Below are 23863 nucleotides of genomic sequence, written 5' to 3' on the forward strand. Positions count from 1 at the left end.
AAAATAAGAACTTCATCAGAAGAAACGTCTAAAAGCAACACATGAAATTAAATTAATTTGACTTGGGCCGACATACAATTGTGTAATCACGACATTTCAGCAATATTAATTACCCTTTGGCAAAGACAAAATCTAAGTTTTGATGAATGGACAGCAGTTTATTCCTCAGCAAATCAGGAACACTGAGGAGGACCAGATAGAAATATTAAATCACTATGGAATTTGACCTCCACTGATAGTGCAGAGTGGCCACTCTCTCCGGAAATTACACACAATTTCATCATAAATCTGGTTATTTTCATTAAAACATCAAAACCTCCACTGGAATAAGCTAATCAAATTAATGGTTTACATCTCTGGGACTTTGTACATGTTTGTTTGCAAAGAAATTTTTAAAAAGCTGTTACTTCAATCGGGAAAATCTTATTTTAATTTCCTCCATCAATAATATGTGTTGACCGCTGCTGTTTTCCACGCTATGCACTGTGCTGCAGGAGAAAATATGACACAATGCAAATAAAATATAGTTTTCTCTGCTACTTAAATGTCCCTTTATTACCCACTGACAACCCTAAAGCCCATTACTGCAGGGACGGCATTCACGGTCTGTTGACCGCTTTGGCCCAGACTGAAATATCTCAATAGCTACTTAATCACTTGCCATGAAATTTGGTGCAGACATTCATGGTTCCAAGACCAGAGCCATCAGAAGCATCTGGGTCAACTTAAACAATTCATCATACATGTACTGTACACATATAACCTACAAGGCATTACTTGCTTAGTTCTTTCTGGCCAATGGGAAATATTGTAGTCCTTAGAAATTCCTGATATCACCTACTCAAAATTACACCTACAACAGTGATATACATGTTTTTCTCACTTGTCTGGTCATATGTAAGGTCTGCATGACATGTAAAGAGCTCCCAGAGGAATCCCTGCTGTGGTGCTCCATTACTTTGTAAACTACTTCTCTGAAATCGACCCTTCAAGGGCGGAGGATCACGTGTAATGTAATAACTGCTTATGCCTTTATTGGACAGCTAGTGGAAAGCAGCAGCAAATATTTTTGTTTACATAATATTTACTTACACTTGACAACAATGGCACCAATACTTTTTGCAAATGCAATAACTTTAAAAGGACCACTGTGTAGGATTTAGGGGGAATCTATTGGCAGAAATGGAATATAATATTCACAAGTATGTTTTCATTAGTGTATAATCACCCGAAACTGAGAATTGTTGTGTTTTCGTTACCTTAGAATGAGCCCTTTATATCTACGTAGGGAGCGGGTCCTCTTCCACGGAGCCCGCCATGTTGCACCGAAATGTTTCTACAGTAGCCCAGAATGGACAAACCAAACACTGGCTCTAGAGGGGGACTTTCGCATTTTTTGCGAGTTTCGCGGTCACCGTAGGTTCTCCCACACTTAGAAGGGGAGGGTGGGGGGAGGGGCATACAGTTGGTTGCAATATGAAACCTAACCGCTACATTCCACTAAATCCTACACACTGGTCTTTTAAATCAAGTCTCTTGAATTAATTTAAATTTACTGGTGTTATTAAAATAGTCTATGATATAAACACTATATTGTATATTCTTTATCAAGAACTACCATAACTATGGAAAGGTTGAGGGCTAAGTATCAGAGAATTCAAACTCTCATCAGGGGCCATGAGAGGGTCTAAACTACTGTTGGCAGATCTTCCTTCACTGTCCAGATGGTGGTGTCATAAGCCTTATTCCACAACTCTGAAACCACACAGAATAAAGGTAGTCCACAGACATATCCGTACCACTGATGTTCATTAGAATAGATCACATAAACAATAATTTTGCCAAAACATGTATTTCAGGAAAGGTATTCTTTTTCTTTTAAAAATGATTATTTCCTCTCTAATTAAGAACTGTACCAGTAGAATTTGTACTGCAAGTAAATAAAAATTCAAAAGGTAAAATGGCTGGAATTAATGATTATTTTCATTATATTAATCTGATTCATTATTTTCTCAATGAATCATTTGGCCAATAAAATATCAGATAACAGTGAAAAACACCCATCACAATTTACTAGAATCCAAAATGACATCTTCAAATGTCTTGTTTTGTCTAACCAACTCAAAATCCCAAAGATGTTCAGTTTACAACCATTTAAGAAGATCAAATGTTTGTCATTTTTGCTTCAAAATGAATCAAAAAATTCATGAATTATCAAAATATTTGCCGATTAATTTTCAGCAACTATTAGGTCAATTGACTAATTGAATAATCTTCTGATCATTGTAGCTCCACCGTATAGTTTTGATAAGGTAACTATAAAACAAAGTAGCTCTGGAAAAGTTATTCACAAGTTGTTCATCACAAAGGAAATGATTCAAAGAAATACACCCTATGGTGCACTGTCAGAGATGTAACGAGGTGTCATCGGGTCTTTCAATACCAGACAACCTCAACACCCAGCCAGGGTCAGTCAGACCTGTGTCACAGGAGCACAGGTCAAGACAAACTTAAATGAATTTAATTCTCTTTCCTGTTATTGTGAGAACTTCCCTCTATTCATACTTTCCTGTGTGGAAAACTACCAATATTTTTTTTAAAAAGGCTAGCCTACCCTAACTTTAGATAAAACGTACTATTTATCTATAAATACTATTCGACACAGGTCTTTATGTACATTTTCAGTTTATATCCCCTGTAAAGTGACAGTGAGATGCTGCCAACACAATGAACTGCACATACATCCTAAATAAACAAAGTGGGTGTGGTCTATAATAGTTCTCTTGCTCTTCAAAATTCACATAAGTACTTGTGCCAACACAAGCTTCCTCTCGTACTTCCTCTAACACACTGAGCAACAGTGGTAGAGATCACTTCCTGAAACTCCTTTTGGGCGCTGCAACTCCATGTATTTAAACTGTGCAGCCTTTTGGCTTGTTTCAAACTGGCAGTGAAAGAGTAAACTGGCTGTGTGTCTGCATGCTGAAGAGGCTGCTCTGACAAGACCTTTCTTTTGTCGTGTGACACCTAGCAGGGGTGTGTGTAGGGTCGAGGACAGTGTTAACACTTCTTGGTACTGCAAACAGTAAGTAGACTTCTGCTTTTAAACTCTTTTCTATTCTTTGGCTTTTCTATATATGTAAATTGCTTCTTATAATTTATATCACTTTGCATTCTTTCTAGTAGCTGCCCTACTTTGTATGGTAGTATCTGTTGACAGAAATACCATTGCTGTATTTGGCCTTAGTTGTCATTACAGTTAAAATTTTCTGAGGTTAAGATGAACATTTCTGGAGAGTGGAAGATGATTTTCAGCTCTATATTTATGTCTTCCACACTAGCAAGTAAATTGACATATTGGAGACTAACATATTAAGTTGTGACTCGTACCAAAAAGTTTTTATTATTCAGCCGCAGATCTTTCTCTGTGTGTCCTGTGCATTCTACCACCTCTGTAGGTGTATTCTTACATCTTCAAAAACAAGCCAGGTCACGTACCCTAGAGACTATAAATATTCCACAGGTATGAATGTGAGTCAGTGTCTCTCTCAGTATTACCTCTCGTATATTACAGGTAATGTAAATAGGATTATGGGACAACAGCAAAAATTTGACAAGTCACATTTACTTGTTCATGTTCATGACATGAAAGGGGAACTCAACATTTTTACACATCGATGTCTATTTACAGGTCTTCGGGAACACTACTGCTCAGTGAAAAGTTGTATAAAGCCTTCCGTGGCTCCAGAGGGAGCTGCGCGAAATATGATAAACTGCCTTAAGTGATGTCACGTGTCGTGACCTTTTGTTGCAGGGAAAGTACTTGTTTGCCTTTCTGCCCAGGGCTTTGTTCTATTTTGTTGTTGTTTCGCAAGGACATAATCTTCATCTTCTCAGAAATGGCGGGCTTGACACGCCCTGGCACTTCTGCATGTCTGAACAGTTTGTGCAGTTCAATAAAGTAAATGAGCCACTGACACCCACAAAGTCTACAAATGTCCTGGGAAAATTCCCTGAACTGCCAAAGTGTGACAATTTCCTTACAGTATAATCAGTTATTTCTCCATTAAACATCTACTGTAACATGGTGACAATAAAACACTGAAAGAGGAAGACTGAACTTGAGTCTATTGCAGTTGTGTTTGTTTATGCCCATTCTGCAGATAATAATAACCATCTAACTGATAAGGTAAGAAGCACAGTCCAACCAGAGACACTGAGATTTTAAGTTTCCATCCAGTTCTGTTTACAAACCATTTTCATGTTGTTCCCAAAAACATTTGGTTTGGGAATAAATTCAGTATTTTTATGGTCTCAATGGCTAAAATTTGCACGTCCATGAGCACTTTTAAGTTATCCTGTGCCACAAGCAATGGAAGATGTTGAATAATGAAAATCATATAACAAATATAAATGCATTTTATAAAGATTTTTTTGGGGAAAACACTTTTTTTGTACGGTAATAATAAAACCATAAGTCTTGCTTTATGTATAGTACAGTATAATATAGTATAGTATCTTTGTTATCTTTGTGATCACATTTTTTCTACACTTCCACACGCTCTGCAAATGCACACAGTCATCATTAGTTGAAAAAAAACCAAAGGAAATATCTTGCAACAGCCATGCCACTTCCTTCAGTGAAACATGATGAAAACAAACGGCCATATACACTCAGCAGTTCATATCAGATTATACTATACAGTACAATTTGTACACTCAGCCATTATGTAGATTGCCATAAGTAGTGTTATGTCATTACATTCCACTATCTGACCCGGACTTTCTGTGCAGGCATTCCTCAGAGCTGCAACCCGCCCAGACATGCCTTTAAAAGAAAAGACCACCAAAACAGTGGCCTGAGATTGGCTGTATAATTTTGAAGAAGAATGATTACTGTCATACTGGCTGGAGAAATACTCACAGAAATTAGTCTACAGCATTTTAACTGTTCATGTTTCCTGTGTCAAAGTATATTCATATTTACATATTTGTTGCATGCTGGATGTTGGGAAGATTTGAATATCTAAATATACACAAACCTGATGCAGTGATCTTAGTACAATGACATAGCATTCAGTGCAGAGCTTCCTAATACTCTAAAGAGTTATGAGACTCAATGTTGCAATGTTTGGTTGTGTGTGTATTAGTCTACCGGAAAGCACAAACAGGAAATTCCAAAACCAAAATGTCAACTAATGTGAAACTCTCTCAACCACCTGCTAGCTACCCACCACAAGCCCTGAGAAGTGTACCTTAACAGATTCTGGCTGTCACCCCCCCTCCTGAGTAAAGGTACAAGGGCTCTAAATAATGTGTGAGGAATGGGACACTACTTTGTGAAATCAAACGTTATGTGGGCAGATACATTTCTGATTATATTTCATATGTACTTCCACAAAACTGAATATGTTGATTACTTCCTGAATATAATAACAGTATAATAACAAACAAATATAACTGTACCTTCATAGAATAAAGAATGAGTGCTTCCTGCTATATACCTGTTCCAGACTACAGTTGTTGTTGAGTTATTTGACAAATCTTCTTTCTTTGTATTTATCCACAGCAGTTGGTTTTACATACAAAGACAGTTCATGTAGCTGGAGTTTTAAGGAGTTTGTCAGATTAATAACCTTCTCCTTCTTGGTTTTGTTTGGCATCTTGCCTGTGTTGCAGGGGGGTTTTTTTTTCAGAGGTTCCGTTATAATTCTTAAACATTCCATAATTAGTGTTTCTATTGCAGGTGGTTTACAAATCAACAGAGGAAAACAAACAAGACTGGGTCAAAACCCAGTATATGGCTGGACCGTGTGTGGTCAATGTTATTTGGGGTGCTTTAACTGTGCACTCTCCCTCATGCCTATATGAGCCTTTTTTCTGCCTCTCTCCGAGTCGATTATCATGGAGGCTGCAGTGGAAATTGTAAATGAACGTTTTGACAGCAATTTGGGTGCAAATTCAGGAGGCTTATCTCCACCCAGTTACAGCAGTTAGTCAAATCAAGCACACCAGCAGAGCAGCCACCCCACAATAAACCAATATAATAGCCTAAATGAGTCGCCTGTTGTACCCGCAAGACTCGTGTTTTAATGCTGTTGTTCATCATTTGTGATGTGAAAATATCAGAGAAATAAAAAGCTTGCGTCCTGGTATTAGTTCAGTTATAAAATCCAAACGCACCACAGAGCGTCTCTCCTGCTGGCTGCTGACAGCGCTGTCAGCTTAGAGCAGGAAACACAGTTGCTCTGCGTCGCGCTGCTGTTCTCCGCTTCCATTATCTCGCGCCCAAGCGGGTAGCTCCCGGTCTGAGAAGTAAAGCCAATGCTGAAGTGCCTTAAACCTGCATTCCTTCTAATGGCCAGCAGGGGGCAACACCACTGGCTGCAAAAAGAAGTCCTACTTCTCACTTGATTTATTACCTCAGTAAACTGTTTCCTAGTGAGTTTATGGTCTCAATCGCTAGTTTAAAGTCTTCTTCGATACAGCATGATGTTCATTTTGTAAATTATGGTCCCATTTAGAGTAAAATAGATGATAAAGCAGCGTATGCTTTAAGGTGTGGCTACATTGTGATTGACAAGTCGCTACCACAGCGACAACGTTGATTACTCACGTAACCATGATGTAACCCCAGAGTATAGGCGTAGCTGCTGCACAGTGTGTTTTCAGTTCATGAAGTTCATTGTGACATTTTCGTCACCTAAAAAAAGTCTTGTTCAGCGTTTGGTTGTGATAAAAGACTCTCCAAGGAGTCAAATATTCAGTTTTCCCGGCGAGTACATTTTGTTTTCATGGTTTTAGGCTTGTTTTCGCAAGCGGAAATTAGCATCAGCATTATCACTGTTAACCATAGATTGTAAATGCACCGTACTAACCAAGCTAGCAGCTAGCGCTATAGTCAGCTCAACCCTCTTGTCCACATATGGTCACTTCTGGCTCCAAAAATCAAACATGGCGACGGTGAAATCCAAGATGGTGGTGGTCAAATCACTAAACTCAAGGCTTCAAAACGGCAGTTCACAAACCAATGGGTAACGTCATGGTGACTATGTCCATATTTTTTTTACAGTCTATGCTCGCGCTGAATCATTTTTGAAAGAGCAGCGGCCAATGGTGAAACTTCATCTGCACATTGACGCACACATAATTGCAGTTTTAGGTTTTTTTGTGAACTCCTCAGCTCAGTGCTACCCTCTTGTGCAACATTTCATAAATTACGTAATTGTTTGGCTACTCAAACACAAAGCAATAGGTGATTGACTACCATTGATATTGATAAAGCAACTTAGTTTTGAAAAGGACAATAAATAATTCCATTGACACTTTTGACGTCTATTTCCAGACTATCTCCATGACTTCTCCATCTCCTCTGTAGATGGAGAACTTAAGCAGAGGTCACACTACAAAGTGATATTCACCCGTCTACACATCTGGAAGCTTGGTGATGTAATGATTACTCATTAGCCAGCCCATCGACTCCTGTCTCATAATAACTGCCTGCAAACAATTGCTCTTTTGTCGAATGGTTTTTACTCTGATAAAGGAGATTAAATAAAAGTGAATGGTGCAGCACAGCTAATAAGCTATGATAGCCTCCTACATTTTGGACTCTTCAGCTCTCTGTCCCCTGAAAGATGGTTTAATATATATATATTTTTTTTTTTTAAATCCATCCTGAGTAGAGCTGCAACAATTTGTTGATTAATTGCTAAGTTAAATGAAAGAAAATTTGTCAGCAACTATTTTGATAATCATTCAAACCATTTTGTAAGCAAAGGTGTCAAAAATTCTCTAGTTACAGCTTCTCTAACATGAGGATTTACTGGTTTTGTCATTGTAAACTCATATTCTCGGATTTTGGAGTGTTGGTTGGAGATGACATCAACAAGGACTCTGGGAAAATGTTGTGGGTATTTTTCACTATTTTCAGACGTTTTACAGAACAAACGTTTAATCGTTGAATTGAGACAATGGTCGGCAGATTAATCAGTCATGAAAATGGTTAGCTACAGCCCTAATCTTCAGTATTACAAAACTTTTTTTTGAAGGACATGAAAAGATTTGGCCAAGTTTCAAGGAATTTTTGGATAAAGGGATAAATAACTTGGTAACACGGACACTTTCTGAATAAATGCACTCCTGTTGTTGATTTTGATTTACTGAGAACAGTGTGTGTGTGTGTGTATTGTGAGGAGACCTGTAGTGCATGTCGATCATTATAAACACATGTTGCGTGGGGAAGTACTCTGAAAAAGGCTCAGAATCATACCAGTTAGCATTTTGGCAATTTAACACTGCTGCAACACCAAATATTTCTCATTTCCCTCCTGCAAGGCATAAATATGTTATTTTAAGAATGCTTGGCTGCATCCTGCTCCTGGTTTACATTGCCATTCTTTCTTTATCTGAATCCTCTCACAACCTCATTAAAAACCAAACATGATCTAAATAAGGACCCCCTCTTGGCCATACAATGTCTTTTCCTATAGGTGGTTTCTTTCAGTGTTCCTGACAAACTAAAATATGAGGTTCGGGGTTTTCTGTCAATGTTCTGAATTCAACACTTGGCTCATAATTTTAGCATGTTTTAGCTTTTCAGAGTTATGTCAGGAACCTTCTATGGCAAACTATATAGGCAAACAACAGCAGATAACAGAAGTTAATCCTGAAATGGTGCAGGACTTTTGCTCTCTATACACACTTTTGAAATGTCAATTCATCATAGTACTTTACAATTTTGGGAGGGGTCACTTATTCACCCACTTAACTTTAGTTGTGTGGACTCAACTATAATTAATCCAGTTTTAATCTAATCTTTGTTTCTTCTAGGTAAATAGAGATCAAAATGAAGAGAAGGGACACACCTCTTTATAAGCAGCAGTCTACACCTTGCCTTGGGAAAGGTGAGTAAATACTCGAATGTGGTATGAACATAACATACACAGGCGTATACACGTGCAACATCTCCAACTTCTACTCAGTAAAGATCTATTTATGGTGTTCATCCTGATATGCTAAATTTAATGAATTATGCCAAAGCTCATTGGGCACCTGTTGAGAGTGTGAGTAAATCAACCATTATCTCCACTTAACATTCTTGTTCCACTGCTTTAGTACACTACAACATACTACAGTAAAAAAAAACAACAACAAAAAACTTCTGTTGCTAACATGTTACGAAGAGCTAGCAGGTTTTGAATATGTAGTATATTGACACTGGAAAAGTGACAACAAAATGATAATCAAAACAGTCAGTATGCATACTAAAAGAAAACTAAGTATTCAATATTTGGAAAAATACTTTGCTTTTAAGTTTAACTGGCAGTGACATGCCTTTGTGCAGCACACATTTGGCATCACATGCTGCTGGCATAAAATGGTTGAGTATGTTGATTTCTTGTGCACTAATTGCACAAAACAATATACTATAAAGTGCATAGCATATACATTATGCAATTAGTATGCAGTATGGAATGAGGACACAGCACAAGTGAAAAACTTCTACACCGATCCAAGTCCTCATAATGGTGTGCTCAAAATCAGTGATCCAAGTGCAACAGAACTGTAACAAAAGGCCTTTAAAAGCCTGTACCTATGAGCTTTGTGAACAGATGACAGAGTGCACCATCCACACAAACAGGTTCTACTAGTTTTCTTCAGCAATGTATTTTCAGCATCAAGTGATGAACCAACCAATTTCCTTCCCTTTTCTCAGTAAGAGGACAGCCTCTACTAATGAGAGCATGTACTTTTCCTCTGAATTTCTGAAGTAATTAGTTTACTGCAGAAAGCTGACAGTAAGTCATGTAAACACACCAACTGTGGCTGTATGAACTCCTACATGTTAGCTTAACCATGAGGGCAGTTAAAGTATTTTTAGTGTAATCTTAAAAGAGAATGATTGTTTGCTTTTGGTATAATGGAAAAAATTACAAACCCAAATTAAGACCTCAGTAAAAACTGTTTACACTGAGTAAATGGCTTTGAATGCATGGCCAGTGATTGGAGCTAAACTTACCTCTGTCATCTGGGGGGAAAAAAGTTTTTCTAATGTACTTTCCCAGGGCTTTAATATTATCTAGAGAATCATGGTATTTCACTCCCTCCTTATTGCCCCATCTCACAGAAAGCCGCTCACATGTTAACAGCCAGTTGTGACATACCAGCTTGGATTAGCAGCCCCTGTTGCCATGACGCTCTCAACACCCTAAAATAGGAGGTAGAGAGGGACACTCTAGACAGCAACAACTAGCAGCTGCATTATACATACAAGCACCAGAAGACATAAACAGAGGAGCAAAGCCTGACAGGCGCAGTCGGAGTGAAAACCCAGAGACGCATCACAGATACGACAAAGACACACACATCAGACCTGAGGACAGTCTTGACACTGTCAAGAGGTTTCAGCAACACATAAAGGTGTTCTGTGAGACCCGACATCGAGTGGCCGACATATGAAAATAGTGGCGCCAAAGCTAAGAGCTAGGGAGTCTAGAAGAGACAGAAGCAGACACATGAAAGCTGAAATACTTGATTCAACAGGCAGAGACTGAGACAGCCAAACATGGCACAAATCACTACAGAAGGTAAGAGACAGACAGAGTTACGTTTACTAAGCATGAATCTGACATGCAATGTGATGGCAATTACCGCTTATTATGAAGTTCTTTAATTGTCTACAGTCTGAGGAACTAAAGTGGTGAGATTTGACTGAAATTCACATTCTGATACTAAGATTAAATCTTACATACATACAGCAGTTTGTAGGCAAAAATGAATGAAAAAGAAGAGTGAAATATACTACTAAAATTGATTATTGTGAATTACTGTGACATTTTGATGATGTTGGCCTTTGTGTGATATGTTAGACTACATATTAATTGAAATTTTACTGCATATGTTAAAATACCTTCCTGACATACCAGGACTACTTTGTGTAGCTCAGCTTTCTATAGTTCGGGGGATGTAGGTCAAGGTCATCAAGGCACTGTTCAGCTGTTGCAGTCGAGAGAGCATACACGTGTGGAGAGGCTCTTCAGGAATGACAGCTTCCGGAATGTGCTAGCCAAGTGGCAGGCTGAAAGCTGTGCCAATGCGAGGGCAAATGTTACTGGTGTCATCTGTGAAGGCAGCAAGAAGTTGTCAGATGGATAGAGTTGCATGTAACCATTTGTTAGGATGGCGAGTCAGCAGCAGAGCAGTTTGCTATTTGATACAACGGTCCTGCATATCCAGTTTTATGCTTGTTGATTCAAAGACCTACTGGGGGACTGATTCTAGCAATGGCCGAGTGACCTACACTGGCTGCAATATTATTATTAGTAACAGCGATGAAATGATGATCAGAATAGTCACACGTCCCCATTTCTGCTGGGATGTCAGATAGCAACAGTAGTTTTCACACCAAAGGGGTTAAAAACAACTCGGCTGTCTTTCATCTGAACAGATCAAAATATCAATTCAGAGTCTCAAGTTTAAAAATAGCACCACCGTTCATGCCATGGGTATGTGACATGGCCTTTTTCCCTCTAAAAGGTCTTGAGAACCAAAATTATGGTATGCTAATAACTAGTTTTAACAACAAAGGCTCAGACAGTCCCTTTCCAATTGCAGTAATAGCTGGGAATTGTAATCCTGTGACTTATCTGGATACTTATTAGAGAATGTTTACTTACTTTACTGTTGAACATATCCTTGGCTGTTCTATTTACAGTTTCCACTAAAATGTTAAGTTCTAAATTGTATTGTAGAGAGATATAATTTTGTAAAAATGCAGCAAAAATGAAAAAGCAAATTCATTATCACGTGGGCAATCAGTTGTCAATCGAGCCTCGAAAAATGATTTCCCTCAATAAGTTGTCATATAGTAGGATAATGCAGATAAATTACAAACTCAAATTATATAGTAGCAAAGTTACATGTTGATGTCATGCCATTGGATATAAAGCAACTAGACTGATTTAACTACTGCTGCACTATGTTTCATGCCAAACAGACTGAACACTGAAATGCACCAACAGACAAATAACACACTTCCTTTCATGTTTTCAGTCTTTTCTATACTTTTCCCAGAGGTATGAGGTCCAAGAAAGGGTAATCCTCGACCCCCACAAGGGTTGAGAGGTCACATCGCCAGTCTAGTACACCCAACACAGTGATAAACTGTGTTTACTGTGTCTTGCCTGACACGTTGGCAAAACATGTAGCCAGCAGTGAAACATAAGACAGCCACTCAAGACATGTTTACTGATTTGAGTTAAGATGAGGAGCTGCAAATTGAGCCAAGCTCATCCCTTGCCCCAACCTCCCCCTCCTCAAACTTGAGGTCACAGGTCTCATGTTTATCTCACTGGTATTTGTATTTACTGCTACAATAATAATGTTATTTCTACTTTAAGTTCTGCCACACTTCATCACATTTCTAAGATGAAATATGACATTTTAGCAAGTTGCTCAAGATGATAAATCGGCATTATTACATCGGAGCTATCATCTGACTTTCTAGTAAACCTTCTAGGGAACGTTCTTCAGTAACTACTGCTGACAGCTGTGAGAAATTAACTTCTCAGTAATCTGCAATATACTGCCATAATATCACAATGCTGCAAGCATGTTGTATTTGATAAATTGTAATGTAACTTTTTTGTTTTTCTGGTTGTCAATGAACAATTACCCATTAAACATCAAACTATGTAAACGGAACAAGCAGGAAAATATACCTTTTAACCGAAAAAAAGACAGGAAACAAAAAAGCATAATCAAGCATTTACCTTAGCCCTACAACTAATCCCCTAAACCAACTTAAGATGGATCTTTGCAACTTATGAATAAATGTAACAGAAACCTTCTTCTGAGACATACTTTTAAATGTAGCCTTCCTTGGCAAAACAAAAAGGAAGTATGCACTTGTACTCACTTTTTTTTTTTAAACTCCCTTAGAGCCACGGCTTTTCCCAAGAGTGTCAATGACTGAGGTGGATGAGAAGGTACGGCTGCTAGCAGAAAAGGTTTACGCCTGCGCCCTAAAGGAGGAAGACAACAAGGATGCTCTGGCACTGTTCACCGTGCCAGAGGACTGTCCTATCGGTCTGCATGAGGACAGGGAGCGAGCGCTGAAAAAGGAGCTGGCTGAGCAGCAGTCTCAGGAGACTGCTAAACGGTATCATGTTAAGATTTTTTTGATCAAATGTGTTTGTTTTTCCTCAAAGTATTTGCATCATAAATCCCCAGGCTACAATAATACACAGTTGGTGGCAGTGTACCTTTGTGCTTTTAGTTTTTAAGCAGAGCAATGCTTGTCCCCCCGCTGTGTGTCACCTAGGAAGAAGAATTTCATGTTGAAGCGTTCGCAGTCGGTGTCTTTGCAGATGCCCCCCAGTGGTGACTGGGGCCAGTCCCCGCTGTCCCCACTGTTCTCCCCAAGCACACCTGAGCCTCAACTTCCCAAGTGTTTTCCAGACTTCCAGAGAGTTACCATCAGTGGAGACTACTGTGCAGGGGTAAACAGGATTAACACTCTAGCATTAACAACAAAAAATGGTGCCATCATTGAAACTGACTATATAAAAATAGCATGCTACAACCAGACACGAGGCAACAAAACTTAGAATCTGCTCGTGTCTCAGTGAGGCTTTAGTAGACAAAACACTTTTTTTCCTTTTTTTTAACAATTGTGGGATAAAAACATTTTGGCGTCACGTTAGGAGAGGCCTTGTTGTTGCATAAATCTAAGTAGTTTATCCTGGCCATTTTAAGACAATATCTTAAATTCTTTAATTAAAAGTCTTGTTAAGTGTAAAAATCTTTCCATGATATTTCCAGATTACAGTTGAGGATTATGAGCTGGCAGCTCAGAGTCTCCTGAAAGCTCTATTCATCAGAGAGAAGTACTCCAAACTGGCCTACCATCGTTTCCCCAGGACCATTGCCCGGTTCCTCCGCAATGCTGAAGATGAGAAGTGGCAAGAGGAGGATGAGGTCTTGCCAGGTAGGGGCATTCAGATAACAACTTTTCCTCATTGGAAAAACTCTGCCGATTCATACTCCTGCTAAGTCCTGAAGTATGTATCATACTGCAATTTCTTTGTCTAGCCTTTACACTTGCACACTTAATTAGGGGCACATATAGCTATTTCTCCAGCTCAACTGACCAGTACTGCACTCTTAAGCTCAATTCGTACTTTCCACATCTGCATGTCTGTGAGGGTCACATGATATAAATTTAATTATTTGGCCAAGTCCACAAAAGTCCACATAAAGCCCAGTGTGGATGTCCGGACTACAAGCATGCTAACTGCACATGCACGAGCAAAGAAAAATTGACGCTTGTTTCAAAGAGAGACTGTGCAAGGAGATACTGTACGTCACTACCTACATATTTATAATTCATCTTTACAGTAACAACGTAACAAAGAAACAAAATGGTGTGAAACTCCCTCGTTAAACTCAACTAAACAAAACAGAAGAAGGGGCTCTTCTTGTTTTATAGTGCACCCCTGATTGTAGTATGCATACAAGTGTGTGTGCGTCCTTTGTCCCCATGCAAGCACGCAGCCATTCATGTCCGTATTAACGTATGAAGAAACCTTTACTTAAAGTTACTACTTGAAACTTTCATTTTGTGTTGATTTTGATGGCCCCTGTGGACAAAAGTGGTAGTGTTTCCCTGAAGGAAGACCGCATTTCCCATGAGCGCCACCGCCTCGTGTCGTAAAGAACTTGATCTGGCTAGCACAAGCATCTCTTTATCTCTCTCTCTTTATTCATTCTCTAGCTCACTTGACCACCACTTCTCTCTGTCTTTTTTTTTTTTTAAAAGCGAGTCAGGAAGCCAACCCCAAGTCAAATTTTACTTTTAACGTTATCAAACTGAGAGAAATGTCCTCCCCTCGTCCTAGTAATGCCTGCGTACTCCCTCATGCTACAATGCTACATGTAATGTCAACAAAGGCAAATCCTCCGATCTGCATGCAATATAATCGTTTCATCTGATTTTGCGGGAAATCTGACCCGCAAAACCAGTTAAAAGTTCCTTGTAGTAACTTAAAGTAAGGAATAAAAACATGAGTGACTGGTAGAATCTGGGTCGAGTGACAATGAAACTATTTCCTTCCTGTGTCAAAGAGACACACGGCTGTGGTCAATTCAGATAGAACAGAAACAAGAAGAGGCAACTTTGACTAAAACAACTAAAACAAGTACTGTAATTGTACTGTAATTTAAAGTGTATTATATGATATATTTTATCAGAATCAGAAAAATGTATTGATCCCTGCAGGGAAACTGCTTTGTTACAATTGCTCAACACGCAGTTAGGAAAGAGGAAGGAAATAAGTAAAATGGTAAAAACTACTATACAATAAAATACACAGTAAGTAAATGTAAAAAATGTAAAAATGCAAAAGTGCAAAAAGTGACGTGCAAGGTAGAATCACAGTATGCAAAAGTAATATAACAGTGATTTAACAGTAAATTAACTGTAATGTGCAGAGGCAAACTGAATGAAAAGTGTAATGTGGGTCACCAGTGAATTTCAATACAGCTACTTGAAAGACATGTCCATATATGTACCAGAACTAGTGTGAATAGTCTGTGCAAGCCAAGGTCAGTCAGACAATTCATAACATGCTTCCAGAGGCTTCTGCTGAGTACAACCAAGCTAAAAGCAGCAGACAGAGAGAGAAAATGTGTAATTGATTCTTTTTTTTTTAAAATACATACATATATGAAAGTAATCTTATCTGTGTGTGTTCTACGAAGTGTGTTCTAGGAAGTTAAGGTACCATATCTGAGTTTGTATTTGAGCTGGAGGAAATAGGTGAGCTAAAGCCTGGAAAAAAGATTGGTGGACCAAGCATAGGAATTAAATTTTGGTTGGATTACAGTATACACTGCGATGTCTTAAATTGATGGAATTAAATACAATGAATAAATATAATTTATGAGCTTGTAGGGTTTAAAGGAATACTGATAGTATACTGTACAAAGAACACAATATTTAGAGTTGTGGTTCGCAGAAAAGGTGCTACTAGATACTCTGGACTGCCAGCACTGCTATAGATGGAGATAAAGGATAACAGCTTTATTCCTCTTTCTGATTAACCATGACTCGTAAATACTAAACTACAGCAAACATCGTTTGTTTAGACAAATACAGATAACTGGATAGTTAGCATATACAACAGGATAGTCATTCAATGACCACATGATCAACACCTTCATGAACACAAACGTTAGCAACAGAAAATTCACATTAACATAATATATAACATTATATCACGAAAGGATTACAGATGCAACAACGAACATTCTGACTACACACAACCACTGGCAACATGTCAGTGATGCTGGTGGTGGTCAGAAGAGAAACAGAGGCTATTAAGCCTGGTGTCAAGTTGCTCTTTAAATTATTTCTTATGATTGTCATGATGTTGTTTTAGTCCATATAACTTTTTCACCATCTATAGAATCTAAATGACTGTTTTGTTACTCTATTCCCAACATCTGTAGACATCTGGCCTTTCCCTCATGAAGGGGAGGACCCGTACTCCATGGAGGGTATTCCTGAGAACTTGAACTACGAGTTGCAGATGAAAGATGGCATAGTCCATGTTTACGACGATGCAGAGGCCCTGAAACAAGAGAAGCCCCACAGCCTCCCTTACCCAGACCTAGAGACCTTTGCCATAGACCTGAGCCATGTCCTCGCCATGATAGCTGATGGCCCAACGTAAGTAGCAATGGGCCATCTGCAAAAAAACTGGCATGGACAGTATGCCTTGAGGAAAAGATTAGTCAGCCAGGGGGTCTGAAAATGAAATATTCCTATATTTTCCTATATGATTTGATAATCTTGTGTTGTTATGCTTCACAGGAAAACCTACTGTCACAGGCGGTTGAACTTCTTGGCCTCTAAATTCTACCTTCATGAAATGCTGAATGAGATGGCAGAGCTAAAGGAGCTGAAGAGTGTTCCACACAGAGACTTCTACAATGTCAGAAAGGTTAGATGGTATTTTGTCATTTCGCCGACACTTCTTCAACCTGAGCTCTACATCAGAGGTTATGTTTTATTGACCTCAGTGTAAATGAACTTAAGTTTATGGATGTACTGCAACTCGTCCAATAAAGTCATGCACATTGTCACTGTTTTGCTTTGTGTCAAATATAGGTGGACACACATATACATGCTGCTGCTTGCATGAACCAGAAGCATCTGCTGAAATTTATCAAGACCACATACCAGACAGAGGAAGAACGTGTGGTGCTGGAGAAGGGCTGCCAGAAGATTACACTCAAGCAAGTCTTCAACAACCTCAGCATGGACCCTTACGACCTCACAGTGGACTCGCTGGACGTGCATGCTGTAAGAACAAATTTGAAAAGTCTTTGTCACAATTAAATCCACATTTTTGTCACACTTTTGAGTCTTACATCAGGTTTACCTACTATAATTTATCTAACACGACAATGTCCTTGAGGCAAAAATATCAGGTAATCACATAATGACTGTGTGCCTGCAAAGGTTTAATTTGTCATTTTCAAATATCTAAAGCACATTTCACCAACCTGTATTTGTTGACATAAGGATGCAATTATGGGTGTTCATGCATTTCATATGGTGTTGCGCAATAATTTCCATGCAAAGTCCTGTTAATGCGTGATCTGAAAATAATCAATACAGTCACTTTGTTGGAATGAGAATGTGATCATCAGTACATAAGATTCACCCTCTCTCACGAATGATTCTTTTAGGGAAGACAAACATTTCATCGGTTTGACAAGTTCAACTCCAAATACAACCCTGTGGGAGCCAGCGAGCTGCGGGAGATTTACTTGAAATCAGACAACCACATCCAAGGAGAGTACTTCGCACGTATCATCAAGGTGATAAAATACTAATATCACTTAAAGACACAGGTGTTTTCATTTATCTGGTCTAATTAGACCTCTGCTCTGGCTGAAGCTGTGCTGAAATTACATAGGGGCACCAAACTCCATGAACCAAATCAACCAAACGATGATGACGTTAACTTCTTGGCCCAAAACTTTACCCCAATAAAAAACTAATGGGAAGGTCTGGGTGACGTCAATGAAGGACAGTCTGTATACAACCATTAAGTCTTCAGAAGAGATCTATTTAGGCGAAATAAGTGAAAAATCACTCAATTTGAATTGGCATTTCAAACATTTAGAAAATGAAATATCAATTCTTTAGGATAAAAAATAAAACACATAACATGACATCAAACGTGCATGGGTGCACCTAAAAACCTGACTGCAATGAAAGAGTCTTTATTAGACTTTTTGCACATCATGTATTTAAAGTAAAATCTATCTTTCTATATGAAACATGTAATAATGTTGTGAAGATGCATCATAGACTTGAATCATAATAGTAATAATAATAATAATAACAGTAATAATTGTTGTACGGTTTAGCTGCTATATTATATAATAATAATAATAATAATAATAATAATAATATTACTAGAGTGCATCAAGCTTCTTTTATACGACTAATGTTTCTTGCACTTGCTTTGTTAGCGTCTAAACAGACATGAAAGAATTAAATGTTATCTGTTCAGCGAGCTATTGTGAACGTGCACTTTTGCTTTATCAATAAACATCACCGACTTCCTGTGGTTTGGCGTCTGTTTCAGGAAGTGGCTAAGGATCTGGAGGAGAGTAAGTACCAACATGCTGAGCCCCGTCTGTCGATTTACGGCCGCTGTACCAGCGAGTGGGAGAATCTAGCAACCTGGTTCATCCTGCATAAGGTCCACTCACCCAACATGAGATGGATGATCCAAGTTCCCAGAATCTAGTACGTGCTAACTGAAAGCAGAAGCTGAATATGAGACAGCAGGAACATTCATCACTATAAGAGAAGCATGGTTTTATTAAGACAAGAGGAATGGATAGGCTGTTTTATTGTTTCCTATTTTAAATACTGAGAGATGAAATTCAAGTATTTCTTTTGTACGTTTTAATTTCTTTAAGACACAACACTGTTTAATTAAAACAGTAATTACAACCATATCTGTGACCAATTTTGCAATTTTCTTAACTCATAGTTTAAGAAATCCTGAGCAGATTTATTCTGTCTCTAAAAAAAACAGTTTATGTTTTTTGGCTGGACAACAGCGGGCCAGTCCTATAAACACGAAAGTCTGTCCCTGACTGACTGACTGACTGACTGACTGAATGAGTGATGAAGTTACACCACTGAGGCCGACCAATGGTATAACTTTAGTCAGCCGAATGTCACCACTTCCTGTATCTGTCGTTTCAAGTTAAAATCCCTCTTGTGATTCATACATAGTCCAGTCATATACTAGGTTTTGACCTAGTCTTGTTTATGGATATCCATAAAACTCATAATCAAGTCAGGCTGTTCTGAATAAGCAAATGAATGCTAAAAATGTGTTTTTGTGTTGTTTGCATGAGAAGATAATTGATTTGAGTCCCTTTGTCTTGCAGTGACATTTTCAGGTCAAAGAAACTAGTACCAAACTTTGCCAAGATGCTGGAGAACGTTTTCCTCCCTCTCTTTGAGGCTACAGTCAATCCACAAAAGCACAAAGCGATACATGTATTCTTAAAATACGTAAGTACTTCTGTGACAGGGCGGAACCTGTAACAAATGAGAAAACTTCTCAAGTAAAATAACAGCCATATCTCCCATATCCAGTGATATTTAGAGACACTTTTCAGCTCTTTGGGAACAGACTGAGCAGGCAAAATTAAGCTACATCTTGTACACTAATGACCAGACATGCATGGTTATTTAATATTTGTTTTGCAAATGGACTGAGCTTATCTTTGCTGTTCTGTAGGTGACAGGATTTGACAGCGTGGATGACGAATCCAAACACAGCAACCACATGTTCTCTTACAAAAGCCCCAAGCCGGAGGCGTGGACCACAGATGATAATCCTCCCTACACCTACTACCTGTTCTACATGTACGCCAACATCATGGTGCTCAACAACCTACGCAAGTAAGTCTGTGCATGCGACAACCTTGCAAAAGGTTATAATGGACATGACTGTAGTGACTAAAGTTTTATCCGTCTTCAGTTTATTCTTGTGCAAGCAAACAAGAGTGGGGGATAAAGAGGGAGCTTAATGCTGGCCTTTCAAAAATGTAAACATGTTCACACAGATTCCTCAGGGAGATTTCAGAGTTTCCCAGAAATGGAAAACAGAAATGTGCCTCATTAAATGCTACATATTTCACTACTTGTAACAGTATTATTCTTTGTCCCTCCCCAGGGAGCGAGGACTGAACACTTTCCAGTTTCGTCCCCACTGTGGCGAAGCCGGCTCCATCACCCACCTGGTCTCTGCCTTCCTAACAGCAGACAACATCTCCCATGGCCTCAACCTCAAGAAGGTGAAGTGATATTAGGGTTTGATAAGCACGTTTTTCACAAGGTGCCAATAGTTGATATTTTGTTCCAACATCAGAGCCATCATCATGTCATCACCACGTTTACAAACCAACAACAGAGATAGCACGACATTGCACTTCAGCTGTGAAACAAGCATTGCTTTGGTATTTTAACATTGAATGCCATCTCTCTGTCTGAAAATAATCACAAGAGCCTCTCACAGTAAAACACAGAAACAAGAGTAAAACCTACCACTTCACAAGACAAGAACTTCATCTTTAAGTCCTTTTCATCTTCATACAGCAAAGGCCACATTTATTCCATTCAGAGCTTGAAAATAGTCACAATGACTTAAATGTGTCCAAGTGACATCCCTTTATGTCTTAATCTGCATTTTTGCATTTTTTATTCCATTCAGAGCTTGAAAATAGTCACAATGACTTAAATGTGTTGAAGTGACTTCCCTTTATGTCTTAATCTGTATTTTTGCATTTTTTATTCCATTCAGAGCTTGAAAATAGTCACAATGACTTAAATATGTTGAAGTGACTTCCCTTTATGTCTTAATCTGCATTTCTGCAGATGCCATTCTTGTGTCAGAGTTTTTGTTGCTGGTGATAGAAACAATTTAATGTATCACTTTCTGTGTGCCTTTAATGAAAAATGTTCATATTATTCCTTTAAACTCGGGTAATAAATCTCCTCTAGATTGCCCTTAAAGTGATTTATGGCATTACTAATATTACTGTGGTGTTTCACCTTCTTCTCCTCCCCAGAGTCCAGTGTTGCAGTACCTGTACTACCTGGCCCAGGTCCCTATCGCCATGTCCCCACTGAGCAACAACAGTCTGTTCCTGCAGTACTCCAAGAACCCCCTACGAGAGTTTCTTCAGAAAGGCCTGTGTGTGTCACTGTCCACTGACGACCCCATGCAGTTCCACTACACTAAGGTCAGGACAACAGGAACGGGAATGGATCTAATCATTTATTTTTCTTCACAATCAGAATCACTTCAATCCCCAGTTTAGAGCTGCAACGATTAATCGATCAACAGAAGATTAATCAGCGATTATTTTGATAATTAAATAATTTATAAATTTTCAAGCAAACATGCCAAACATTTTCTAGTTCTAGCTTCTCATATGTGGCAATTTGTTGTTTTCTTTTGGCAGTGAATTGAATATCTGAAGGTTCTGGACTGTTAGTCTGACAAAACAAGCAAATTGAAGACATCACTGTGGCTGCTTAGTAATTGTGAATGCTATTTTTTTGACTATTTTTTAACATTTAATAGACTAACTGATTAAGCAGACCAGAATTTGGAGACAGACGTTTTGGGGACACTAGTCCAGAGAAATTTGAACAACTTTTCAAGTAATTAATATCAGTGTGATGCACAGTGGTACAAGAATAACAGGATCTCACATACAGTACAATCAACTTCCCATTCTTTAAATGAAACACATTTGGCACTTGATCCTAAAATCTACATTATCCCTAATATAACAATTAATCACTGGTGTTCTGTTTCCTTTCAGGAAGCTTTGATGGAGGAGTACGCCATCGCAGCCCAGCTGTGGAAGCTGAGCACCTGTGATGTGTGTGAGATAGCCAGGAACAGTGTGCTGCAGAGCGGCCTCTCACATCAGGTAAAAACTTTTTTGCTCTATTATTAAGATTTTAAGACTGTCTGGAAGACTTCACCAGGGTGAAGAAAGAGGGAAAATGTGGAGAGACCTGCATTGTTACAATCTGTCCCACATATTTTCCTATCACCCTTCTTGCTATTTCCATCGCAGTTGGGTTGACAGGTGTGCAATTTTAACACGAGGCTAGGTTTGGAAACATTTGAAGCTTGCAAATAAAAAAAGTCTGCTGCTTCATCTGATAACATATGATTGATGATATGAATTGGCAACATTTAGGGACTGGCCCTAGACCTCACACACCCTAAACTGTGTCACTGAGTGATCCAGTGAGTGATTAACATTGGCAATTGTCCAGCTACTGGCAGCCGTTCTCACACTGTGGTAGGAGAGGACAATATGGATGAAATCTTCCAATGTGGCATAATGTATGTCAATTTATATTGTGACATCAATATATGCTGTGATATAGTAGATTTTCTGTAAAAAAAAATATTGGAAACCTGTTAGATAAAATAACCAGATTGGAATTTTTGGTTAATTAAGCTGACCTGATTAACAAGGTATTTATCACATTGATGCCAAAATCCTAAAATAATCCAATATTTCCAGTTTCCAATGACATCATCTCATGGTGTATATCAACCCTACACTGTGGCAAATGAAACCTTAAGCTCATATTATTTTTGCAAGTGTCTTACTATGGAGAACAACTACTCAGTCTGGCATTAAGCTGATTAACTGATACCACTAAGTGAAAGGTCAACGATTCAAACCCATTATAGTATCAGCCATGTCCCACATTGAGGTCACTGAAACACTACCTGCTCTGGACAAAAACAGCCTGCCACATTCTGATGTTTATGCCAATAATTGTGCAATATCTGGTCTACATGTGTTTTCCTCTCCCATCCACAGGAGAAGAAACACTTCATTGGCTCCAACTACCTGCAGGATGGACCTGAGGGCAACGACATTCGGCGGACAAACGTGGCACAAATCCGCATGGCCTACCGCCACGAGACGTTGTGCAATGAGCTCAGTTTTCTAGTGGATGCAGTTAAAACTGAAGTTGAATCTTCCCTAGCTGAGTGATTCACCACACTAGGAGGAACTGTGCATGTCCTTAGGAGAAAAGTGGCATAGGTTAAATGGCACATGTTATTTTGTTTTTTGTTTTGTTTTTTACATGTTCTTGGCCCACATCTGAAAAAGTGGGTTGTTACCATTTTATTTAAACCTTGGTGCACATTAGCATAGGATCCTTTACTTGATTTTTAAACTTTTTATGCTGTATAGATTACCTTTGCTAATCACTGTGTGCCTCATTTTATTGGGACAGAGGTAAGAGGTTTTCCATTGAAGGATGTGACATGTACTTGGGGATTCAGACACAATTATGAGAGGACATTAGCCATAAATCCTGATTTAGAATGGACACATTCAGGAGCAGAATGGAAAAATATGTGCACTGAAAATGTGTTTATCATTATAAAATTAGCACTGCTTGGTATTTTTTAATGTCACTTGCATGTTTCAAATTACTTTGTACTGAATTAGTCAACTGAAAGAGAGGCCAGGCAAACATTCACAGAGACAGGTGCAAGCAAGTGTGACTCAGCCTTCAAACTAGTTTTGTGAGATCTGAAACCAGTTTTAAAACCTCTAGTGGTAACTCCCAACTGTGACTAACTGATTACAATGACTGTCTTTTTTATGTTTGTTATTTCTTCATAGTTTTTCATATGTAAATAAAGATTACAGACCAGACAAACAAGTTTTTGCAAAGCGTTTTCTTCCTGTATTACAGACTGTAAAG

At 38.6% G+C, this 23863-nt stretch overlaps 1 protein-coding gene and 1 long non-coding RNA gene across 3 annotated transcripts in view; one reads left to right on the top strand and one right to left on the bottom strand.

The window, feature by feature from the left end:
• LOC137183473 (uncharacterized) overlaps positions 1 to 23863 on the bottom strand; it is a 60797-nt gene that overhangs the window by 36287 nt on the left and 647 nt on the right. Inside the window, exon 2 of the long non-coding RNA XR_010928475.1 lies at positions 17246 to 17366. This is a non-coding gene — a long non-coding RNA (uncharacterized lncRNA). The remainder of the gene's footprint in view (positions 1 to 17245; positions 17367 to 23863) is intronic.
• ampd3b (adenosine monophosphate deaminase 3b) lies at positions 2843 to 23821 on the top strand. 2 transcript variants are annotated; one of them, XM_067590561.1, is made up of 16 exons: positions 2843 to 3085; positions 8833 to 8906; positions 12943 to 13162; positions 13325 to 13502; positions 13825 to 13990; positions 16513 to 16732; positions 16877 to 17006; positions 17174 to 17368; positions 17758 to 17889; positions 18666 to 18829; positions 19486 to 19612; positions 19842 to 20005; positions 20280 to 20400; positions 21175 to 21348; positions 21937 to 22047; positions 22963 to 23821. In XM_067590561.1, exons 2-16 carry the CDS (start codon positions 8849 to 8851, stop codon positions 23137 to 23139), a joined length of 2337 nt encoding a protein of 778 aa, XP_067446662.1. In that variant the 5' UTR covers positions 2843 to 3085; positions 8833 to 8848; the 3' UTR covers positions 23140 to 23821. The 2 variants fall into 2 exon arrangements, with proteins under 2 accessions (XP_067446662.1, XP_067446663.1); XM_067590562.1 differs by lacking the exons at positions 2843 to 3085; positions 8833 to 8906 and adding an exon at positions 10252 to 10589.

The sequence above is a fragment of the Thunnus thynnus genome, chromosome 5, assembly GCF_963924715.1.
Source record: "Thunnus thynnus chromosome 5, fThuThy2.1, whole genome shotgun sequence".
Lineage (NCBI taxonomy): Eukaryota > Metazoa > Chordata > Actinopteri > Scombriformes > Scombridae > Thunnus > Thunnus thynnus.

Bases quoted from the DNA above. Each gene is read 5' to 3' on its own strand.
- ampd3b (XM_067590561.1), top strand. From the start codon at position 8,849: ATGAAGAGAAGGGACACACCTCTTTATAAGCAGCAGTCTACACCTTGC. The intron at 17,890-18,665 runs GTGATAAAATAC...CGTCTGTTTCAG, and splicing joins ACTTCGCACGTATCATCAAG to GAAGTGGCTAAGGATCTGGA. The intron at 19,613-19,841 runs GTAAGTACTTCT...GCTGTTCTGTAG, and splicing joins TACATGTATTCTTAAAATAC to GTGACAGGATTTGACAGCGT.